The 25,798-nt window shown below is 37.5% G+C and overlaps 1 protein-coding gene across 2 annotated transcripts in view; it reads right to left on the reverse strand.

The window, feature by feature from the left end:
- The window catches only part of VTI1A (vesicle transport through interaction with t-SNAREs 1A), a 274,146-nt gene that overhangs the window by 240,368 nt on the left and 7,980 nt on the right, over positions 1-25,798 (reverse strand). For both annotated transcript variants that reach the window (XM_082308622.1, XM_082308623.1), the window contains exons 2-3: positions 24,915-24,973; positions 20,114-20,224 (exon numbers count right to left, since the gene is read on the reverse strand). In XM_082308622.1, coding sequence (XP_082164748.1) covers positions 20,114-20,224; positions 24,915-24,973 — 170 coding nt within the window. The remainder of the gene's footprint in view (positions 1-20,113; positions 20,225-24,914; positions 24,974-25,798) is intronic.

Raw genomic sequence — 25,798 nt, forward strand, 5'->3', positions numbered from 1 at the left:
ACTTCAAGGTGTTTTCATTGAAGCGGTCACTGAGATACCAATTTACAATGCTAACTGGTCCACAAAAGGTGTAGAGAAACCTTTCACTTTAAAGGACTTCACATGAAGGACAGTTTCAAAGAAGCAGATCTAAAGCCAGGACATTTCACAATTCTGCCAAACTTTTTATTTTGGAAAATATTTTTGTCTGACCCATTGCTGAATTAGTTTTGTTGAGTTTAAAGCCTGGTGAACCTTTTAATTATTTTGAGTTCACAACATATAAAGTCGTAAACTTTGCTGCTGCCTGTAATTTTGTCCATTTCCTGCCTCTCCTCACTAGTCTCTAGAAGCAAAATTAAATAAAATGTGTTTATATATTAAATAGTCTTAAAGTATATATAGTTTTAACCATCCCACAGCTGCCACAAGCTAAGCTGGCATCAGTGTATTCCATACACAGCACGACACTGTACGTGCATCCACACACACATAAAGAAGTATATACCTGAGTCTTGCACAACCTTTGGATATCATTAGAAAGCATTAAAGTAACATGTAGTTTGGCTGAGGAATCAAAGACACTTTGAATGAAGGCAGTTCAATACAACTACAATTTATTTTGTATCATCATTATAGCCTACGGTTATAGAAATAGCAGGTATGTTGACGTATCCTGAATTTTCTTCCTCAATCTTTCACATTTTGTTCCATTATTTGTAAACAGGCAATATGTTTCACTCCATTTTACATCTTATTTCATTTTGATCCTTAGTTACTGTCCCCACATGGAACACAAGCTTACCAACACTACAAAAAGAGTCAGTTGTTTAACCCTTCCCTTTGTACCCAAAGTTGGAACATTTGGACCAAGTTCCCTGTTGGCAGACCATGACTTCCTCTGGTCCAAAGAACTCACTTGTTACCGCAGTAAAACCACAATGATCAAATATATCATGTCACACATTCCTAGAAGAGTGACACTGTAAGCTTGGGAATGAGACTTCTTTATGGGATCAAGCAGGAAATAAACTGGGCCACAATGAAAAGCTCCGATTTAGCCACCAGTACCTGAAAGAACAGCAAAAGGCAGATGACATACTTTTATTTTTCTGGGCATGTTCTTTGTCCCCCAATTCTGCCCACTGTGGAAGTCTTTAAGGAAAAACTACCCGCCCTAGACCTCACATGTAAAGAAGAAAACCCCATGTTTCAAAGACACATTGATTACCTTCAAATGTGTCTAAACGCTAATGTATTTCCTCTCAAACACTTTCCTACAGTTTACCAAACCATTAGGATCTGAGCAATAAGATCCATCAGCTGCCCAGTTAAACATCCACTTAAAGGGACAACATTGCTGATACAATCTTCCAGTCTTTCTGCCAAGTTTGCTACCACAAAGTGTAGCGGGGGGAATCACTATGCTCCATAATGAGGAGGGAGCACTGGTAAGAGGGACAACTGTCTCCTTTTAGCAATCTTGTTTCTAGCTGAGGAGGTGGAAGTCTGAGCAGCTTTCCTTCCACTCCCAGCCATCTGTTACAAAACCTCATAAAGGGCAGTTCTGCATCAGCAATTATTATTGATAAAACCAAAGCACTCTGCCACAATCTTTAAAACAGGATGTTTAATTTTATCAGTCTACAGAGGAGCTTAGGCCTTCACAGAGCTACTGACTAACAGCAGCGTCGATTACTTGCCCCCACACACCCCCTTTCCCCAATATGCAGCATGTTCTGTGCCAACGATCTCCCCCGAGTTTAACACCGCTATCTACGTTTTGGGGGGAGAGGGGAAACCTGACTTCACGCAGCATTTTACTAGGAAAGCCTAGAAGTCAGAGGGCACTAGTACAAACACCACAAAAATAAAATTAAGGAAAATAAAACAGAGGAAAAAAAATCCACAACCCAAAACACAATAGAAACAACACTTTGTGTTCCTATTTTAAGTGCCTCTCTCAATGCTATATGCATAGCAGCTAAAGGCAAGCTGGAAACCAGCCAGGTCCTGGCTGCCAGCAAAAATTTTGTCACCTCCTTTGAACATCTGAAGTATGTTTACCCAATAGATTTCATTAAATTACACTTCCATTAGGAAGCATACAATGTTGATACTCATCTCAAAGATAAAAGGGATCGCTAAGAGGCATGTCATCCTGCTCCCCAGCTGATTGCTATTTCTGGGCCAATCAAGGAAAGGAGCCAGAACAATACTTAGTTAAAAAAATGCAGCATCTCCCCAAGGACTACATACTAAGAGACTGCAGCTCCATTATCAAAATGAGCATATCATTAATGACAATACACATACAGTACGTTATTTTAATACAACTCATACACAACAAACAAGCTGTATTTGGGTCATTAGCTGAATTTGTAAAGCAGTATTTCCAAGGGTTAGAAACTCCTTATCGGGAGATGAAGTTTATGGGGGGGGGGGGGGCAAACAAATATTTTATATGATTCCAAAATACAGTGAATATAATAACACTGTGAGTTTCAAAGTGCATCGTAGTAGCTAACAGAACAATAGGCTATTGAAACTTAAGTTCCCATTTTAAAGTAAAGCAGAAGTAATTTAAAACACCAGGCACTGTTTTGCTAAACATCTATGAGGGATAATGAAAGCAAAACGCCACTGAGGCTGTTTATACTGTATGTATCACCTTTTAAATTAATATTAGAGTACAGTTAAAAAAAATGCAAAAAGGGACTCAAAGCAAGTTTTACAAACATTGAAAACAAAAATCTATAGAAAAAAAACATGCTGATTGTGAGGCAAGACACCGGGGAGGGAATAACACAAGAGACATAAATTCACAAGTCCACTAGGACTGTTCAGCTGTTATCCTACAGTAGGCTGAGCCTTTCCTAGTGGAGAGGAGGAGATACCTTTGTCTCTAAGCATTGGTGTTAGATGTATGATGTTTACTGTGCTTCCCAATCTCCAATTCACATAACAGCAATAAAGGGAAGAGGACAAAACCAAAACCATGCTAATTAAAACCCTAAGTAATAGGAAAGGGCTGGGAGGGGTTAGCTCTTTACAGCCAAGCTCTGCCCAGTCCTTTTGCAGCAATCTGTGATTATTAATCTCTAAAAACACTCCTTGCTCAATATTCTGCAATCTAGACTTCAGCCAATCTCTTTCCAACATGCAGAAAACCTTTCGGTTTAGCCATATTTGACATATCATATGAACTCCAATTACCCATCTTTTTGCAATTAATCATCTCACAATTACATTTCCTGCACTTATAAGCATCCAGCTGGGAACTGAGTTTTAATCTAGGAAATAAAAAAAAAAAGGATTCAGGTTTCTAACAAATTACTTCTAATTAACCAGAACCTTTTCTAGTCATTCCAACCTAAAGACGCCTACAGCAAATGAAAGAATTTATTGTTTGCATTCCTAATGATATTTTAAAATTTCATTTCAATTTCCCCAATGAGTAACTTTCAGGAAATTCATTGCACTTATATCTACTTAAACAAACATTCTGTTAAGCAGGAAATGCACAACAACAAAAAAACCTAGGGGAAGAAAAAGAGAGCTGGCATTACACTGAACAGAAAAGCCGCTAAATAAAGCTAAAGAATCAGAATGCTAATTAATGGCAATTTCCAAAAGTACACTGCAGCTATGCTGCCCAGGCCCTGCCAGAGTTATTGGGAATCTCAAAACTATGTTCCCAAATGACAGTTTAGAAACTAAAGGTTTGGGGTTTGGTTTGTTTGTTGGTTTTGGTTTGTTTTTTTTTTTTTTTTTTTTTTTTTTTTTTCTTCAGAAAAAAAAAGGTCAATTCTACTGATACAAGGCAGCAATTTATAGTCTGCATAAAGGAAGTGGATTAAATGAAGCCACCTAGTTAGATAACTCAGGAAACTAAGTCAATGGTGGTTAAAAGGCACATGAAAGAGCTTTGTCCCACAGCTTCCAGTGAATTCCCCAGGGAAAGATCTGGAATAAGAACCATGCAAAACACGCTTACTGCGTGACTGGGAACTGCTTGGTATCACAGGGAGGTAACATGAGGTAAGTATCAAATGAAACAGTTTCATTTACATTAAGTCTTATCAATTTTCTCTGACTGTTTCAGAAAGTCAATGCACCCATCTGACAGAATATGATTGTTGCAAAGTAAAGTATACCTTTCATGTTCTTTGGGCAGTCAAATACCAGAGGGTTTTCTGTCAATTATGCAGTATCACAGATGTACATCCCAAATCTGTCCATCTAACTAACAAAAAGAAAACAATATACAGCTGAAAAATGCTCTTGAGAGCTACCTTTAAGTAATACATAAGTCAGTCTAACTGCAGAAATATCTCTGCTCGAAAGCTTGGTGTTCATTAATGTGCTACCAAAGTTTCCACGATACAAAACAGGACTGCGCTAATTGGCTGATTGATTCAATACCACGTTGAAGTAGTTAATTATTCTGGGAAAGAGTTATTTTTAATACACCTGAAGCCTTCCGAATCTATAAAATTTTATAAGCCTGCACCAACCTCCCATTACTTTGACTTTCATTAACTACCTCTGTAGGCACTTTGAGAACACCAAAACTGTTGGTACCTTTTTGTTTTTATTTATAACAGAGGTCCAGTTGTGACTGTGGACATCCTTTAACTCATTTACAACAAGGGAAAAACAACAAAACCAGTAGTAACTTCCTCTACCACTACTAAAATTTAGCAAATTGTAACTCCTGCCACAACAGCAACAGCTTTAACTCCAACAGTCCAGCACCACAAACCAATTAACACCAACCTCCCCTTCCCAAACTTCTGCTTAACCTCTCTGTCTGACACACAGAGTACAGGACATTTGATGAGGTGTGAGGAAAGGGTGGATTCTCCTTGATGAGATTCACAGATACATCCTTAGCTGTTACAGAGTCAATATTCAAACCATTCCCTTGTTCTTGGAGATACCAACATGAGAGTTGTGTGAAACATCATGAAATACTTCACATTTCCAATCTACCAAATGTGTTCCAATGGAACATATTTCCAACCTACCAGTGCATTTTCAACTCTGATAAAGGAAGACTTACATGAAGCAGCAGCAAGAACATCATGGAAAAGTTCATCTTAGTTGTGAAATTGGTCGCCAAAATACAGAGTGAAAAGCCTGGGTGACAGAAAGAGGACAGTGTGAAAGTGCAGCAGGTTTTCCTTCTTAAAGCCCCTCACAAGACTAAAATGGGAAATTGAGAGACATAATTCAGACAGGCTACAGGCTTCAGCAGGAACTCTGCTCGCAGCTATCAGGATCAAAATGGACATTCCCATTTTGAAGGCAGTGCAAGATACTTGATATTTCAATGTGTGCTCTAAGTCAGCACCACGAAATCCCACCAGCAGTCCTCCATGTTGGTACACAAAGACCCGGCGTTGCTTGCCCACACACCAGACCACAGGCAGACGTGCCTACGTGCGTGATAGAAAAGCATTACTTGAGCAGTTTGGATCAAGTAGTTTTAAAAGTCAGAAAGACCGAGGACAGGGAACTTACAGGTCCCTTGGGACGTCTGGCAGAGCACCACAGGTCCCAACACTGTTCAGGCCAGCATTTTATCGAGGTCCAGCTCAGCAAGGATCACGGCCGGGCAGGGCCATGGGGAGCTGGAGAGCAGCATCCCATGGCATCCCTGAAGCAGGGACCAACGGCCCTGAAATGGGGCCTGGGCGGGTAGGGGAGACTGCTCAGGGCCGTTAAGGGCCATTGGTGCCCTCGGAGCCCTGACCACCCGAAACTGGGCATAACTTTTGCAAGATTTGATATCAACTGCAGCTTGCAGAGGATGCAGCAAAAAAGTCAAGCGGATAACACGTAGTGGATTTACGTCACCACGGAGGAGACCAGGGTCAAGTCAGAAATATTCTGCATATGAAGCAACCCTGATCTGGGTTAAAGCCAAGGCCTTATGTCTGTTGTTACAATAAAATGCTCTAACATTTTTAAAATAGTTTTACTGTTTTACTGCCCTCGAGTCACACTTACAAGCCCTGAACCATTGGCAAGTCAGGAAAGAACAGGTGATATTGCAGAGAGATTGAGAAGGTAATAAGCAAACATGAAAAATAAAAAGAATCAGAAGAAAAAACACCCTCTTAGCTGTAGTCATTTAAGTAGGAACACCACCGAGAAAAGCTCTTAAGTGCAAATCTTTCTTATTGCAGCGTTACTTTCACTGGCACATGAAACAGCAATGATAACAGGCTCAAAAAAAACTTTGAAAATAAAGTTAAAAGATACATGTAACTTAAAACTAACATCTTTTCCTACACAGAAAGGTTAAATTGTGGGGTTGACATTTGCATTTGTTACGTTGTCAACGTTTCCTGCCTATCAGCCTATGTACAAACAATATCTAAAGATGTCATCTACATATTTATACCAAAGGATTTTATGAACAAGACCTGTCAGTATATTTTAACACCTTTCCAAAACGTCAGCTTTCATCAGGTATAAACACAACATGTTTAATTTATTAGTTTGGTTTAATATAACAAGTTGACAATCATATGTCACCATAACTATTGATAAGGTAAATAAGGAGTACAGGAAAATGTCAAAAAGTTATTAAAATATTTCTCAGCTTCCTGAATCAAATTGGATTTATTGGCTTTTCTCTGTCAATAAGTGCATCACACATTTTTCTTCATATGGCTATTTTTCAAATGATGTGTCCAACAGTGAAGTTTACAGACAGACTGTAATTCTTGGAGAATTTTAATTCCATTTGACTGTTTTGGGCAGGGGAAAGGGCTTTGTTAAATGTTAAAAAAAAAAACACAACAACACACATATGTTCACCGGTATTTAAACACAGACCAAAGATTTCTTCTTCTAATCTAAAATATACTAAGCCTGCATGAAAGTTAAAATATAAGGCACAAGAAACTTTGAATACAACTCTGAAGTTGAGCAAAGCAATACATTTGTTTCCACTTTCTGCAAAAGATGCTTGATTCAGTTCCCTCAAGAGGAATACTACTGTCATAGGTCCACTTTCTTTGTTTATAATGTCAGGAGGACAACCTATTCTCACTTCTTTCTAGATGCTTCCTCAAAAAATGTAATAGAGGGCAGCACAGCCTCATTTCAGGAATTTCATCCCTCCCACCACTACACAGCAAAACTCCTCATTGGTGAGTCGTTCCAGCCAGATTGCAATAGTTTGCTCCATAGGGGGAAAAAAAAACCAACGAACTTATTTATCTGAATGCAAGGATAAACTCCATTGTATAGACTAGTTCAAACACTCCTGCCCGAGCCAAACCCAGGCAAAATTACAGCCAGTAGCACCGAATAGTTTAAAGGCAGGGGGGAAATAGGGAATGGACTGTTCATTGACAGCATCTCTCCTTGCTGGAAGAGGCTTTTCCTTTCTTCAGTAAGTCCTACTCTACACCTCAGCATAAGACAAGGAGAAGAATTTTGTTATTATACAGCCAAGCTGACACTAGGATTTGATACTATGGACATCCAGAAGTATTGCATGCCACAGCCTCTTAACTATTCTATAAAACTTACCTGGCAGGGATAAGGATAGTGATTTCTTAGAATACACCAGACATGCTGAACGTGTCCTCCAAGACCTGATTTGGATTTCCTGTTGCTTAGATAACAGGAATTTTACTAATTCATGTCACTTTTGCATCAAAATCACAAATGCGGTGAGTACAGTTGGGGACCCAGATATGGAATATCATAAGTATCAGCCACTAATCCTTTGTTGATATCAGAAATTTAATGCTGAAGATCTTGAAAGTGCATTGGATATGATGGAAAACAGAGGCTTTGTTTTTCTGTTCAAATGACACGTAGGTGAAAGAATTGACACATGATCCACCATACGTGATCTTTACATACTAATCGAACTCATTGAAAAGAAAATTTCCAAAAATGAAAGTAGTCCAAATTTACTAATAACCAGATTTCAGGCTATAGAAGCATGCACCCTGGTTTCCTTTATTTGAAATACAGTATAAGAAGGGGAACAGAAATTTCTAAAGGGCCCAAATCTTCCACAAAGGAAGGGAGGACCTCAAAAGATAGTCTTGCTCCAAAAGGATACATTTAAATACATCAGAACAGGTAGCATCTTGGAGTTATTCCACTATTGTTTCTGCAGTGTACATGATTACAGGTTTTATCGCAGATTAGATTTAGCCCAGTTCTTAGACCACATGTCCTCACTTTAACATGGTTCAAAGCTGTCTGAAACACTAGTCTTTGGTTCAGACCCTTATTTCTGTCTGTTTCTGTTTCTGTTTGGTGCACACCTGAAATGGGGTTTCCAGTTCATTTTCCTCAAAAAGCAATTCTATTCATACTCACATGCAGTAAGTGAGGAAAACTGGGGAGGTCACTTCAAAATCACAGTACTGCCAAACCATACACCACCACTGTACGTGAAGCCCCAGGTGGGAGAAAAGTCCTCAGCTAAGACATTTTTAAAAACATACAAATCTGGTCCTATATTATAAGAGAAGGCAACTCAGCAGATAACCTTAGCAACAGTGTATTTTTAGGTACAAATTAAAAGTGAAAACTTTTAAAGTTTGTCCCAGAAAGAGAAGCAGAAAAAGAAAAGTGAAAATGGGGAGGGAGAGGAGCATATTTTCCTTATGCTCATTCTAAAATTCACGCATTTTAAACCAAGATCTTGACAGGGCACAAGTGCTGAGCCACCGATCTGCATTGCTGAATGCTGGACATGCAGCTCATGAATGGAAAAAGGGGACCTTAATAACATGTTTGAACCTGACTCCAAGTATGGGTCAGAAGAAAGATGCAGCCCACGTGCCTTCAACTGAAATAAAGATCTAACAGGAGGACAACATGACAGAAGGCAAGGAAAAGACAAAAGGAGCACTAAGGGCTTAAAAAGGCTGGGAAAGAGATTCAGGTTAGCAACCCCTAACTTAATCCTGACCTTTCTGTAACTTTTTACCTTGATTTAGTTGACTGAACTAACTTTGTGGGAAGCTCACACAACTCAACCAGGGAGTCTGATTTCTCCTGAAGACTGGGCAGAAAGAAGAAGAAATCACATGGTCACTTAGCGGTATTAATAGCATCAAATTACAAAACAATACAAAAATGCAGTCATTACAAATCAAACTTTTTTTTAATAAAAACAATTCCTATAACTATAATTAAGACCCCTTCTTAGCATTATTAGTTTTACTCCAAACCACATTAATCGCAGATTAATAGTTCTCAGTCATTTTTTAAGGATGCTAGAAATTATAAAAAATGAAAACCTGCAGTTTCAAAGACAGTTGCTAATGGAACAATCCATAATATTGAAACTAACCTATATTTCTTAAACAAAACAAACAAAAACAATCACAAGAAACACATCTACATAACAACTCCGTTCTTTGCACAGTTCTATTTATTTAATACTCACTACCACAGTGCCAAAGAGCTGTACTCATGGACGAGAAACCCTTTTGTGCCTGGTACTCTACAAAATAGGGATCAAGTGTGTCAAAATGTTGTGTGTCTCAAAATACCAACCATCATTATGGATTTAAGAAGTTACTTTTCAAATTTTGAAATAAGAGAATTTGGTTTGATATTAATGTCATTATTCTCTCTTAAATCAAATATTAAATACCACTCTTTTCCTGGTTGGTGATACGCCCTAGCAAAGGTTACAGTTAGATTTAATAACAGCTCAAAGGCTTCTACTCATGAATCGGTGGAAAGGAAGGTGCTATCTTCGTAATGCAGAGGCATTTTCTAGCTAAGGTCCAAGCCAAGACCCACCAAACACAATACAAGCCTTTCCTTTGACTTGCCAGAATTCACATTTAAGTCTTTAGTGAACAGGTACAAAGTCTGCAACTGCAATTCTGTGTCTTCCAAAAGCCTGCCTAACATGTTTGCACGCTGACCAGGAGGGTAAGTTGGCAAACACTACCCTTACTCATTCTAGTCTTACCTTCTCTGAAAACAAAAAAAACAAAGTAAGGACATGTCGGAAAGTTGTGGGGATTCAGAAAGTAAGTACAAATGCCACTCAGTCGGAAACATGCAGAGCCCCCACACACGCTCCCCAATTTCTTTTTCTTATGCACCAGACACCAAATACTTAGTTAGCAAAAACCTTTTTTCATTAAACCCATCAGAAATGGTTAAATGTCACTATATCAGGGAAAATTACTCTGTTCTACTACTGATCCCAGAAGCCACTTGCTATATTCCTTTTCACTATCTGTTCTTTATATTTCTACTCTAATTTTCATTGATCAGCTCTTTTACGAGTGAAACCTCTGTAGTACTTTTAAAATATTGGAAAAGGCGTATTTTCCTAGCACTGGCACCCTAAAGGCGGTTTATAAAAAGCAGATGAAAAGTAAGAGAGGCGCTGTATTTGATTCACTTATTATAAACGTATACAAGCATCAAATTGTCAAATGTACAGCTTATAGATCCTCTAGCCTTTGCAGCGATTTCCTCCCCAACTGAGTAAGAACAGCAAGTTTAAACAGATTTTGTAGCCAAGGGCCACTTTTTTTGTGGTTTCTACAGCAGCTTTAAGGGAAGCTGACTGTACTTGGGACTGACTACTAAATGATTGCAGAATACAAATAAAAAGTTACCAAACAAAAGAACAGAGATATTCACACTTCTTCCATATGCTTAACATAGTAAAGAATATTACAAGAAGGAAACAAAAAACCAACAACCATTCTACTACACTTACAGCTGCATTTTTTGCTTTATATTTCTTCCACACCAAGTCTTATGCCTGAAACAAGACATCTCCACTGCTGTAAAAGTCTATCTCCTTTTACCTGCACTAGAGTCAGTTCCATAAAGTTCCTTCTGTGTTTACCACTGGTATGTTAAAAAGAACCTGCTTAGAGCACAAAATGGGAAGGTTTTATCAGAGAGAAAACACGCTAACATTATGTATCTTAGTTATTAAACAGCATTTTAAAATATTTTCAACTTGTAAATATTAAAATGTAAATGTTTAAGAAATTTAATATTTTTCAGAACAAATGAATGTCTACCTACACAAGGAAATAGCACTCTACCCAACACTGAAAACATCTGCATAAATACCTACTTTGTTCTTGGGTTAGAGTTTGGGGCAGGGGCAGCAGCAAAATTCACAATTTTGGTTAAATTCAACCGTAATTTGTAAGAAAAAAAGATTAAATGAGCTGATTGAATGATTTTCCTTAAGAATCCCTGACACTATCGAATTCATACTAACACGTTAGCTCTTCACAAAGACTTTTTAATCCATTATAGTAGATTTCTTGAGAAAAAAGCTAAAACCAGAATTCAACCAAATTGTGTTTCTATTGCACTAAATTTCAGTATTCCACTTTTGGAAACCTGAGATTATAAAAATAAAACTATGCAAAACATGATACTTGGCAACTTCAATTTCTTGTAAAACACGCAAAAGTTAACACATAACATTACTAAAGCAGTGCTACGGAAAGCATCAGAAAGAAAGACAGAATACATCCATCACTGTTTCTTCATTTCACTTATTAACAGATCTAGAATATATTTGTATTTACAGGAATTTTTAACTGGCACAGAAGAATTCTTACTATGCCAATAACATTACCATAAATTTATAGCCTGTCTCCTGCTATTCCATGGCAAAGGTTTTCAGCAAAAACCAAGGTAACTAAAATATTATTTGTACTAGCAGAATATAATGAATGCTACTATTTGTAATGTTTGACAGCTGTTTGACAACCAGACATACAATATATTCAGTTACGCAAAGAGATTTTTTTATGCTCTAATATCTGCCTATGATGCAATCGGAATTTCAACAACCATTTAAATATGTAATCATCATATAAAAATTTCCCCTTGAATTCTGATTGAGAAAATATCAAGATGAAGCACAAACCTCTTGAAGTTGGGTGGAAATAGCTACTTTTAACAGCAGTGCTTATATTTCAAGTTGCATTTCATGAAAGCAACAGAACGCAGCAAGCAGGCAAAAAAAGCCATTAACCACTCATTTGCCAAACTATTTTTTGACATGGGACAGTTAATCAGTCACTAATAAAAACTTCACCATTTACCAGACAGCAACTTTACCATAAAGGAAAGCTATTTTTGCCCATGGCAATTAGTCTCCTCATGTTTCAAACACTAAATTCTATTTTCACATTAATTTTTAAAACTATGTGGCTTTAACTTAAAATAAACTGTACATCAAAAGAATGGAAAATAAACAGCCAGGAACACAATTTGACGAATTGGATTTATTTAGTTTATTTAGCTAAACAGGGTCCATTGGATCTCTTTAATAGGCTGACAGTTGCACTGGGCTGGTTAATAAAACATTCAACACAGTATCTTCAGCCAATATAGAAATGCAAATCCCACCAGAAATATTTTATTCATGAAACAGTAATTTCAGTTACTACCAAAGCAAAAAAAGAAAAAAAGAAACAGGGAAAAGGGGGGGGGGGGGGGGGGGGGGGGGGAAGAAAAGAGGACTTGCTTTGCAAACAAACAGTGCCATCTAGTGTCATTCCTTGAACAAACAAATCAAGAAATCTGAAAAGGGCTATAATTAATCCTTCCAGTGTCAAACCGGTACCTTCTCCCTGGTTTTTTGCTTTATCAGTAGCACATGTCTCTCCCTATTTTTCAGTCAAACACAAATTAGCCTCGCTCTAGCTGGAAAAAAAAAAAGAGTAATAACATGTTAAGGAACCTGAGAGTGCAGTTCTAGTCTGAAGAGCAAGCATGTTAAAATGATGGGGTTTTTTGCTCAGCTTGTCTGCTGTTTTTTCTTGAAATCTTTATGTTTCTAACTCATGATAGAAACCAAATCAAACTTCTACTTATGTGAGTGCAGGTGAGCAATATAATGAAAGGAGAATGAGATAGGCTCTGTTCTGCTTTATTCGTCATCGCATCCCACACCTATGTTCCAACTGCAGAACCTTTATTACTGCTGCTATCAAAAGCAGGACAATGACAGCTTGCTTATTTTTCCATGACAGGTAGGGGATTATCACTTGACTAAAATAAGAAATCACTGAGAAAGTGGGAAACAGCAAAGCCTTGCTCCTTCTGCCCCTCAAAAAACAGCATTCCCCTTCTGTATACGAAGTCACTTCACTTACCAGCTGGCTATAAGTAATTCTGAGTGGACATGGCTTCTTCCACTATCTGCTTGGAAGACCAGCAGACATTTAATTCTACTACTTTGAGAAGTAGAAGTTTTAACATAAGAACATGGTAAATAGAGAAATGACAGTTCTCTACCTGGGAAAGGCTGATGAGAGCTGGCATCCAGACATGTCTAAAGACTGCCAGGTGAGAAAGCATGTTTAGTGAAAAAGGCAGAGCTGATGTCATGCTGAATTTCTATTATATGCCTTAAAACATATTTTACAGAAGGATTTCATTCTGCCATAGACCACTTTTTAGCTTCATTTAATACAGAAACATTTTGTGTGTGAAGGGAGAAAGGAAAGAAAGAGGCATGAATGCTTACAGTGCACTGTATGAGTCAACATGCCTTTCATTCACAGCCCCCAGCCAGACACAAGAATTATCAGACTGGCCAAATCGCTTCCTGAAAGCACCTTTATTTGTAATCACTCAGCCAAGTCTAGTGCTCCACAAACTGGTTTTTCTTAAAATCACGTTCATTATTTCCACAGTCACTGACTTGCTGAAGGACCAACAAACAGCATGCCACAAAACTCACCAGTCTTACTCCTACGTGCTAACAGATGAGCAACATCACCGGCGAGAGAGACACAGAATTTCCTACGAGTATCAAGGTGAAGTCAGTTGAGAGAAGAATCTCGTTAAGGAATTAATTTTATTGACATTAAAAATTTGCTGCTTGGTTGCCCTCACCCGGCATATTATCTCCTCACACATTGTGTTATGAGATGCATCTTACTGGTCAAACATGGGAGGATTCTTTGTCAGCAATACCTACAGAATAATAAAACCCAGGAGGTAAGGTGTGCTTCACTGGTCTGGCCTCTCAGGAATCTCAGTTAAGACAATCATAACCCTTAGGTTAATTACAAATTAAGCATGTTAACTCCCATCTTTCACACTTTCCTCTACGGAAAAGCATGTAATCGCTAGTAAATTCCATGGTGAAATAAATTTCCTTCTTTCTCCATACTTCCACATAAACCTATAAAAAAATTCTTAAGAGGTAAACAAATTAGAGTAAGTTTTCTAAAGGGGATCCAAGTTATACCACCTCTTAATCTTTCATCAAAAACACAGTTTAGGCCTTGAATGTTACAAAAAAAAACATTCCCCGTTTAAAATAGCAGTATTATAAATAAAGTCATTGCAAAATGTCAAATGCCTCCACCTTCTTCCACCACAAACCCTCCAAGGTGGGGACACAAGTAAAAACAAACTGAAGACAATTTGGAATTTTCCTCTATAGAAAAGGAGTTGGCCTAATGTTCAGCAGCAGCCAAGCAGACAAATACCGTATCGGAAGTTATTAGAAAAGGAACAGAGGAAAAAAAAACAGTGCCTCTGTATAGAGCAGTTTGAGTATAGTGCAGAGGACTGATTACTTATCTCAAGAAGGCAACAGTATCTACAAAAATGGCACAGTGAAGGAACTTTTGTTCACAAAATGCTTTCTCAAAATTAAGATTGTCAGAGTACATAGCCAGGTATTTCAAATTCCTTCTTCTAAAACTTAATCAGTTCAATCTTGTGCGCATTAAAACAAATGCTCCACAGCCCTCTTCAAAAGAGCTGTCCTACTCACATAGCGAAAACTAATCTGATTTCAAAAGTTTCAAATTTGTCAACAAGATCAGATTTTCACTACAGGCGTGCGTGCCTGCCCGTGCAGGGCGCACATGCATACATAATGCGTACACATGGTGGGTTCCCTGTTTTTAACAACATTGTTGGGATGCAACTATGAAGATATACACATCTGTCCCACACACAGTTTCTGATTCTGTAACTATAAAGCAATAATGCTTTGCTTTATAAATCAAAATAATCCAGCGGCAACAGTTAAGTCTCTAAACTTTTAGCTCAAACTGGAAAGCTAGGGAAGACTCTGGCCGTAAAGATACAGGCCATTAACTTGTCATTTGACAAATGTTGTTCATTAAGCTTACAGCCATATGAATATTTATCTGGGTAGGTGACTGAACCTGAAATAAGGGTAGCAATATTTGCAAAAAGCAGCCAAAATATAACAGACACAGCTGTAGCAGTTGTTCAGATGAGCTTCTGGACTCAGGTGGTACTTCAGAGTCACACAAAAGAGCTAACTTTATCAAATGAAATTCCATTGTTTATCTCCTTAAATGTTTTTAAAGCTTAACAGTAGTTGCCATTTTAACAATTATCTTAAACAGAACCTGTAGGATGTATGAAATGTGAATATATATCTTCACTATTGACTGAAGTTACTGTTAAATGTCAAAAATGTTTAAATGTTTAGTCAAATTTTGTACAATGTATCTATCTATACATCTATGGTTTCTCCCCCTCTTTTTTTCTTGCTTTTAAGTTGAAGGTCAGAATAACCAAAATCAGTACCGAACCACAAAATCACAGAATGCTTTGGGATGGAAGGGACCTTTAAAGGCCATCTAGTCCAACCCCCCTGCAATGGGCAGGGACATCTTCAACCAGATCAGGTTGCTCAGAGCCCCATCCAGCCTGGCCTGGAATGTTCCCAAGGATGGGGCATCTACCACCTCTCTGGGAAACCCGTTCCAGTGTTTCACCACCCTCATCTGAGTCTTTAAAAAGGAATGAGTACTGTCTCTTGGATTGATAACAAATGCTACCTGTAAAATTTGCCTCTGTGCTGCCATGACAGAATAGGAACAGTCCCTATGCCTCCTCTTTTATTTGATGGCTATTTGTCTTGTTGAATATACCCATTCCGCTTTCAGCTCTGATTGTGTAGTACTCATTTTTCTAATAGGAATATTACTGTGTAATATGGCCTTACTGGATTTTTGTATTTCCCCATCTATTTGAATGCCTCATACTTCAGCTGTAAGCTTTTCAGGAAAATGTCCTGCTTTTTTTTTTTTTCTTTTTTATAGTGCCCTGACATTGAGCCAGTACATGGAACCCTTGGGGTGAATACTAATGCTAGCAGATAGCCACACATTGCTAAGTTTATATAGTTACAGTTTCACATGAACCGGGACAGATTCACGTCAAAGTATTTTTAGAAAACCTGGAAAGCCCTTTACCACTGCATGTCCCCACTATTTAAAGATCACTGGCTATTTTCAGGTAACAGTTAACAAAAAAATGCTTTATTTGAAAAAATAAACAATACCTATAGTCCATGTACTTAAAAGACTACAACAAAATATAAGGCTTTTTTTGCATTCAGAACTCACTTCATGCAGGCAGTCACCATGGACATTCTACATCTGAAATAGTCGAAACCAAAATATTTACAAGATTAAACTACATAATGGTGCACTGGCAGGTGCAGGAAAAAAACCTGCTGGTAGGAAGATCGTTTTACATTTCAGGAACTCCTTCGTAGGTGGTCCCAAGACCTTAATCAACCCAGAAAGCACAAATACGTGGTCTGCAACTCCACTTCGGGCCACACGATAGAGCCATTACTACAGTCTTTGCAACCCAGCAAGTCTGGTCCGTGCAGGAGCTCCAGAGCCACCGCAGGTTTGGGACTACAGCTTTTGAGAGCTAACAGGAATGGCACCCCGCTATAAAAATGCAGTACTGGTATACTCTATTGAAAATAAGATCATAAACCCAAGATTTACACCTGCAAGTTCAAAAAGACAACATAAGGTTTAACAAACAGTTTTACTCTGTTTTGACACGTTTATCACACACAGTAAGCAAGCCTGAAACTTAGCCTTTTGAGGTGTATATGGCTTTTTTGCAAAGAAGTATCACTTTATGCTTGCCCTATTCCTGTATTTCTCCCCAGGCACCTGCTCCCCATGGAAGACTGCACAGCACTGAGGCAAGCATCAGAAACCACTGCTGCCTTAAGCTGAGGTGCAATATATGCTTTGGTAATTTTCCCCATCCATATGCACAGTGCTATGCTATCTGTTTACTTTTAATGACAAAATTGAGCTATTCTTTTTTTCATTCCCACTGTTCCTCTCCAAGAGGGAGGGCCAAGATGGAACAAGGTGGCTTTTTCTCCTCAGATATGATTTAATGCAATTAATGGGTTACCAACTCCCTGTGTGCAATACGGTGCATGGGGTAGACGTCATTGCCTCCACACACGCCTCTGGACTGCAGAGCACCGATAACTAACTGCGGCATGACTCAAGATAACAAGGCTTAGCAATGAGGGGAAATAAATCTCCTATTTGCAACTTGTTCCTATTTGATTAGAAAGTTAGAGACGAACAAGCCATGTTTGAAGTAACTTTTCAAAGACCAGCTCAACTAAGCTCAAATTCATGTTTTTCAGAATATACTTCTGGCATAGTAAAGTATACAGGAAAAAAAACACTAAATATTCATTAAGATGACGCAGTATGTCGTAAATAATATCGACGTGATGGTCCAGTGTTTTGTCATTTTTACACATATTGCCCAAGACCAAATAAACTCACTAATTAGATATTACATGTCACAAATAAACCCTGATGTTGTTCATCCTTGTGGACAGTCCACATACTTCATGTTTCCGTCTGCTAACTTTTAAGTATGTTGCTATGCTGCTGTTTTCCATAACTGCTTGGGTGAGGGCAAATTTTCAAGATGCTATAAGACATGCAAAGAACCACAAGATCAAATATAAATTGGTGAATATAAAAGAAAACTACCAGTCCCAGTTCTGCGTTCACTTCATGTTTGAAATATAGAACTTATTGAAAAAGACTGAGGTATATATTTTTTGCAATTCTTTTCACAGAGATTATTTCTTTAAAATGAAACACACGCTTCGAGACAATTGAGAAATGTCCTCTCCTCAGTGCACACGCTGCTTCACACAAGAAGAAAGGCCAAGCCGAATACATTGGGATCCAGCTGAGATTCCAGCTCCGTTTAGAAAGAACACTACTTAACTTTGCAAGCTCACATCTGCGTGCCTTTTGGAAGAGCCGAGAACTTTGAGCAGCAAACCTGTAAGCTGATCCTAACCCGGAACTGCCAGTATCATTCCCAGTTAAGAATTTCCCTTCACCTATAAAAGCGAATTCATTTTAAAAGTACTTAGATCTGCTTTCCCTAAAGGCCTGCTAAAGCTCTTACTTTATATGCTTTGCTTACAGTCAAACAGGTCACAACTCATTCAGGACAACATTCAGGCAGAACCGTCAAAAGCACTTTCATTTCAGCAAATACTCTCAACTTCCTACCTTCAGCGGCCCTGCAGTTTTTAGTGTCAAAATAACATTTCCTTTCCTTCCTCCTCTTCCCTCTTTGAACTCAAAACTGACTCATTTTGTTATATAGTTTCCAACAAGTTGCTATTAACTGGAGAATAATCCAAAAAGATTCTCAAACCCTCACATACAAACTTAGAAAAATGTTAGTACTTAGAAACTGGAATTATGTAGGGAATTTAGTTGTAGCAACACTGTTTTCTATATAACTGAGATTTTTCCAAGCATAGTTGTTGTTTTCTTTCAGTACTTTGCTCCATCCTTCACTCTACTTTCTTTCCTTGATCTTCTGCTGAATGCCATCCTTGGGTTTTGGGCCATTGTTTTTTTCCCATTATTATGATCTGTTCCTTCCTCTTTCTCACATTCTTTTTGCTCCTTCACCCTGAGCACAAACTTACGTTCTTTCAATCACGTAACTCCTAGTGCTCTGATGCATTTCTTCCACACATGCATGTTTCTCTTCCATAAAGGGTGTCCGGTTCTGAACTCTTCCCATTCCCTATTGCCTGGGAATATGGAAGTGCCAATTCCCCCCTACTGCCTATATAGAGAAATAGGCCATCATATGCTGAAAGTGAATTCTCCCACATCTGAGAAGATAAACAGCATTCACAACTGGTCCAGAAATTGCTCTCTCTTGGAAGCCAGTGTTTAGCCAGTAGGGCCATATGCACTTCCTACAGCAGAACAGCATCAGATCATCTCAAAATTTCGATGCAAGTCTTTTTATCCTAACATTCCTCAAACTTTACAAAATTGCAACCATCTTCTAACTAATACATTTTTGTGCGAATTCTCAACTTGGCAGAAGCACAGAGAAGTGACAGTCAGCTGTATTTCCTGGCTGCAGGTATAAACATTGACTCCCCTCCCCTGAAGGAATAAACTGCTGCCAGCAACCCGAGAAAATTCACAGTTCTCCAGTGAATGGAAAATACTGCCAACAGTTATTTCTTTCTCCCTACCCTGGAGGAATTGAGCTGCTGCCAATTAACATAGCATTTTCCTACACTTTGCAATCCCTTTGAACTTTTTCAGGATTTTAAAGGGAACAGTTTTGTCTCTATGTAAATCTATTCAGTGCAAATTCTAGTCACAAAAAAGGACTGATAACTGTAGCAGAAGCCCCTAGACAAGGGAATCTTGTTAGTTTGCATCCATTACTTGAAAAATTTAGTATTTATAACCGATTTATACAAAAGCCAAGAAGAATCTAAGTGCAATGGAAAAGAAATCACAGAGACTAGGAAATGAAGTGCACATGAGATAAACTGCATTCAAAAATTCCATGGATAGGAGATTATATTGCTTTTCATGTTACTACCCACATTACTAGAAGCTGTCTTAAATGAACGATTATTTTCCACTCAGACAATACTTAAGTTATAATTTACGTATTGATTGTGATGTTCTGCCAGTCATTCCTTGAGAAATAGGATTAAAAACTGACTATTTTTCCTACAGCATGAACACTCACAATGTTTAATGGCACAGAAACGATTCAGATCCAGGGCAAAGGGACGGAAGGCTAGCAACTTGAATATTGGTACAAGACTGCTACAAAAAAAAAAGTTCTCTTCCCCAGTTCGGTTTTCATCTGTCTATAAATACAGCAAGATACATGCAGAATTAATCTCTTGCACTAGTAAAAGTACCCTCTTAGTTGCCTGAATAACTGCATTATTATACTTTAAAAATTCTCACAGATGCCTTCTTTATGTAGTATGTTAAAAACTCACAAAATCAGCTTCAAGTTTTCCCATTTCTTGTTTGTAGCTTCTCATTCGACTGCTGTACATTCCTCGGCTTTGAGGTGGGATCTCTCGAACTTCCAGTTCCATCTGCTCAAGCTAGTGAGTAAAAATAAAGAAGAGACATGGAAATCAAAAGGGTAATTAAAGCAAGGATGAATTTACCTAAATTGTTCACAAATACTAAGAAATATTCCTTCTTTATCAAGAAAATGTTGTTTATTCTGCAATATATAAACAATTTATCAAAATCTTTACACAGCCTTAAATCAATAAACAAGCGACAAAATTAATATTATTAACACTTAGAAGGAATGATTCTAGCCAAACATTTCTGGATTTCAATTCCAAATGTGATGAATACATTTTATTACAAGAAAATAGTAAAACTGAGGTTAAATAACTTCCTGCAAATGAGCATAGCTCAGAAGAAAGCCTACCTCCACCTAGCTGTGTGGTTTTGGAAACCCTTGGCTGAAAAAGGTATTTTATTTTTTTTTATACACTCATGCACACAAGTATGTGTATATACATATACATGTATATATGTATAGACATGTGTGTGTGTACATATATACATGTTTAAAGTTTTACTTACCACCAGCCTCTATGTTTAATAAAATAATTCTTGTTCTTTTAAATACTGCTTACACAGCAGAAATACAAAGCCTGAACTGACTGCCTAAATCTGCATCCCAAATCTGTATATAGGTAAATAGCTGAATGTCAGGGTTTAACGACAATACTGTTCAAGAAATTGTATACAATTGAATTCATTAAAACGTCAGAGACAGAATACCTCTTCCAAAAGCTTTTTCTATTTATTCTTGCCATGTAGAATACTAAGCGGCCTGAAACACAAGAATATGGCACAGAGGTACCAAAAATCAGAAGGAGTTACAAACCAGGGTTGAGCTGCCTGCTAATTACCTGCCCCCTGGGTCATGGAGCCTCCACTACATGGTGCTGTCTGTTCAGGAATTCTATTTTGCACAGCTGAAGAATCCCTTACCTGCCTTTTAAAATCTTTCCAACTTACTCTAAAAAGATAAAAGAATACCTCTCCTTGGTTGCTGTAGGCACCTGAAACAATATTTACTCACCTCCTACTGATCTCAATTGAGCAACATAGCATTGGAACAGAAATGCCTTTCAATTAGGGTGCCAAGCTACTGGTTACAGGTCTTCACCAGAGACAGCTACAGTTTATTCCTATGTAATCGCTCTCTTATACTTTGAAATTTCATCCTCATATCGTAAGAAAAGTATCTGAATTTAATCAATGGAATTACCAGATACTCAAAAGTCATTCCGCCTGATCTATTCTGATTATACAAAATTATATTCAATAATAAACTGTAAAGCAGACTTTAATTAAATAGTCAGTAATGAACTGAAACATACAAAGCAATTTCTAATTCTACCCAGTTCTTTGGCTCAGGCTTAACTTTCCAAAGGGGTATTATAAATTAAACCGATAGCTGGAGTTAATGGCTTATTTCTTATCAATTTCATCTCAATACATTTGATCTCAAATGTTCTATAAACATAGAAAACATTCCTCATATATATAAAATTATATATGCAAGGTCAGGATACTTTAATGAAGTCTCAATTCTTATCTATTATAGAAAAATGAAACCATCTCCCAGTGAATACACAATTTGCAGCAAGGATCAGACCACAGTCCGTCAAATCCAAAATGTTCATTCTAAACAGTCAGTATCAGAGAGTGTAAGGTCCAAGGAACAATGATGAAGCATGCATATTTAGGCTGACCAACATTTAGCATCTTTTTTTTTGTCATCATGAGATTAAACAGGCACATTTTGTGGCTTGGCTGATAAATTTCCATGCAAATTCATGCAGAAGACAGTGGTCCAAGCAGGTGTGAACCCAAATGCAACGTAATTTTCATGCATCTTCACTTTCAGGCCTCATACTATTGCTCATAAAATCGTATTTTTCATACACAAGCAAGAATAGAGCTAAATTCAACTAAAAGCTAAAAATAACCTGTCACTTAAATCTCAAAACATCTGTAGAAGCTCAAGTTTTCTTCAGAAAACCTAAAAGCTCAAACTTGCCACCACTGTGGTGAAGCTGAGCATTTTGGCACCTAACTCTTGCTCAATTTCATAAATCAGGCCCCATCCTTAAGGCTCCTCAGGTGTTTAACCTAGTAGGTTTGCTCCTAACACCACCCAGTACACTCCCAGCACTGAATACAGCATAAAGGAGTCCAGCCACTGGTATTTCCATTCAAAAATACAACAAAATAAGGTAGCACTGCTGATGATGTCCATTGAGACTCCAAAATAAGTCTTCCCCTCCCGCAGGAACCTTTCCACATGGAAATTGCTCTGGAGAGTTGCTAGCATTTTATGAAAATTGTAAGCTTTGCTATTTTATTCTGATTTTAAAGTCCTGGAACTAAAATAGAGATCTATATTAAAAAAAAAAAAAAACAAGTGTCTAACTAAGAATAACCTAGCATTTGCCACACTACATTTACGTGCATTATTAAAAAGCCAAGTGTCTAGATAAGAATAACCTAGCATTTGCAACACAACAATTGTGTGATGTGCCCTCATAAAACATAAAGGCAATTAACACAGAGACAGTTTTTTCTTCTTAAAAGCAAAATTTCACTCAAAAATGCTAATTCCATCTCTTCTAGCACATGTTAGATTTTACATTCAAAGAATTTCCCTAAGGTTATCACAACATTCACCTTTCTTGAAAACCTGGTAAAAATAACATTCAGATACTCCACAAGGGATATAGAATGACAATATTTCTCTCCAGAGATCTCTTACTCAACAGCTCTGGCTTGAAAAGGCAGCCTGGGAGTCTGAAAAGTTTTGGTGTCAGTTCTGCACATAGATCAAATCAATTACACCAGAGATTTTACCCAAACAAAGCAGACAGTGTTTTAAAACAATCAATGGTTAGTCAATGTAAATAAATTATCTCTACAATAATATTTATAATACATGAGAGGGTTATTTCCTAGCCAAGAAGGAAATAAAACAAAATCAGCTAAACCCAGCTTTTACTACTCAAGACAATGAAGCAAACAAATGTATGAAAACTATCAGTAGCAAGGAATTAGGTTTATTTTGATTTTCTACTGTAGCCTTTAGTTTAAAAGAGGATCTTTTTAATCACTTCTGTTATTAGCAGGTTTGTTCGAATTGATTTTTAAACCCAAGCCTTGACATTAATCACAACCATGTTAGGTAACTGCTTAAAGCCAATAATTGAATTAAGCACCTGTCTAGCAGCATTAGCAACATGATGTAAAACAAAAGCGTGAAAGAAAAGCCAGTACATTAAATGAAGATCATCAGTAGGATAGAAGTACAGATACAGGATTTACTTTTTAATCTTATAATAAATACAAATTTAGATGATCTTTTTCTGACATAAGGAGAGAAGTAATGAGCCATTAACTCAATTTCTGCCGTTTCCAATCTTACTTTGAGTAGAAAACCAAATTTGAATTATTTTTCATCAGACCACCCATGCTACAATTTCCCTGTACCGCTATGCTCTTTTGCCATGTCAAGTTGTAGTGAAAAGGAGATGAAAAACATTTCTGGATTTTTACTTTCTTTCAGCTGTTTGAACATGAAAGTGCCCAAAGGGCCTTAATATATCTTCAGAACATCCTCATGAGATGGGACAATAATTTTACCATGTTTCTCACCGAGAATACCAAATCAGGGAAGTTAGACACCTTGTCATCCTCACAGAGTAAACCTGCAGTGGAGCCATCCCAAGATCCAGCTTTCCTGGATGCTATTCCAATGCTCTGGTCTACAACAGTAATTCGATTCTTAAACCAAAAGCACCAGGTATATCAACAAACACTCTAGAGACCTTTTTCTTCCTATGCCACTTTAAAAAGTGAATTTCAATATTCCTATTTAGTTAGTAACCTAATAATTGATTCAACTTGCCCAATTATAAGAACTTTCAGGCTAGGAGAACTAATTTCCTTACCCTATCCCAACAGTCAGATTACATTTCTGACACTAGATTAACCAAACTCATTTGCAAGCAATAAACAAAAGCAACTTCAGGCAAGGAACTACTGCTATGTGGGAAAAAGTCAATCTCAACTGTCACCAACACCTTTGCTCAGTTAGTCCACATCTACAAAACTTTACTTTTATACTCCATCCAGATGGAGGACATGACAGGCTGTAATGGGAGCAAACTACAAAAAAAGTCACGGTTGCTCAACATATATTGCTTTCTTCTGTCAGTGCAGACCACTAACTAATGCTTGGTTAACATATATACTCTTCTTGGATCAGTAACCCACACCATCATTAGCCCCTTGACCTCAAACAACTAAATATCTTTATGCCTCACTTGCTAAAAGAGAAAAAAAGATCGACTGCTCTACAAGACAATCAGACAGATTAAATCAAGTAGATCATGGGTCCTACAAGAAAAAAACCAAACACTCCAGGTGTGCAAATATTTAATTCAATTCCTAAAGTAAAAGACCTAATCCACAACTAAAAGCCTGTAGCAGCCTGTAATAGCTTACAGCAATAATGCAAACCTTAAATCACTTAATACAAGACTAACAAAAGATACACCCCTCTGGGGTATTTCATATCATCAAATAAGAACTATTTAAAAAATATTATTTCATTTTCTAATATATTATTGTTAAGTATTTTTAGGGCATCATGTGTGTTAAATGTAACCACTAATGATCCTATTATTTTCCCTAGGAATTTGCAGTTAACATATGAAAAGCCAAACGTACCAGTTCCCTTGCTTCTTCGAGCTGTTTCTCAACATTTGCAACCATCTGCTTCTTGTCATCTGAAATAGAATTGTGAAAATACCAATATAATTGTGCTCTTTCCGTGAAAGAAAAATGTACCATTTCAAAAGTTTATATGTATCAGTTAAAACTGACTCAAGGGATTTATTCTGTGTGACATCATCATGTGCTGTGATACCCACATTAGTAATTTAAAAAAAAAAAAGGGAGGTTGGAGAATCCTTGAAGTCTTCTACTTTGTTATGTAGCATTTGCTAGTTAGGAAAGCAGTTACAGCTGCTTCAGGTGTAGGAGTTATGCCTCAGTAGGCGCTTGCTGGGCGTGCACAAATGCATGAGAAGGCACATACTTACACCAAATGGAAAAAAAATTATGGTTTAAGAACAAAGGCTTATCCTATTTATTTGCAAAATATGAGATGCACAAAACCAAGCATGCCACTTATAACAAATCCAGATACTGAAGAAAAATGAGGTTTCTATTCTCCTGCTCCTATGTTGGGTCTTGAACCCTGTTTCTTCTGCTTCAACAGGAACAGAATCAAATGCCATAGAAACTACAAGAAAACCACTGTCTTCTAATAGCAGTAAAAATGTAAACTAGTAATAAAAGACAAAAAATTTAAAAAATTAAAATCAGTTATAAGCTATATGTAGCAATCATCATCTGTCAGGTTCCCCAACATGTCTATATCCCAGCTTGTCATGGTTTAACCCCAGCCGGTGACTGAGCACCACACAGCCGCTCGCTCAATTCCCCCCCAGTGGGGTGGGGGAGAGAATTGGAAGAGTGAAAGTGAGAACACTTGTGGGTTGAGATAAGAACAGTTTAATAATTGAAATAAAATAGTAATAATAATAATA

The sequence above is a fragment of the Platalea leucorodia genome, assembly GCF_965183815.1.
Source record: "Platalea leucorodia genome assembly, chromosome: 4".
NCBI classification, from domain to species: domain Eukaryota; kingdom Metazoa; phylum Chordata; class Aves; order Pelecaniformes; family Threskiornithidae; genus Platalea; species Platalea leucorodia.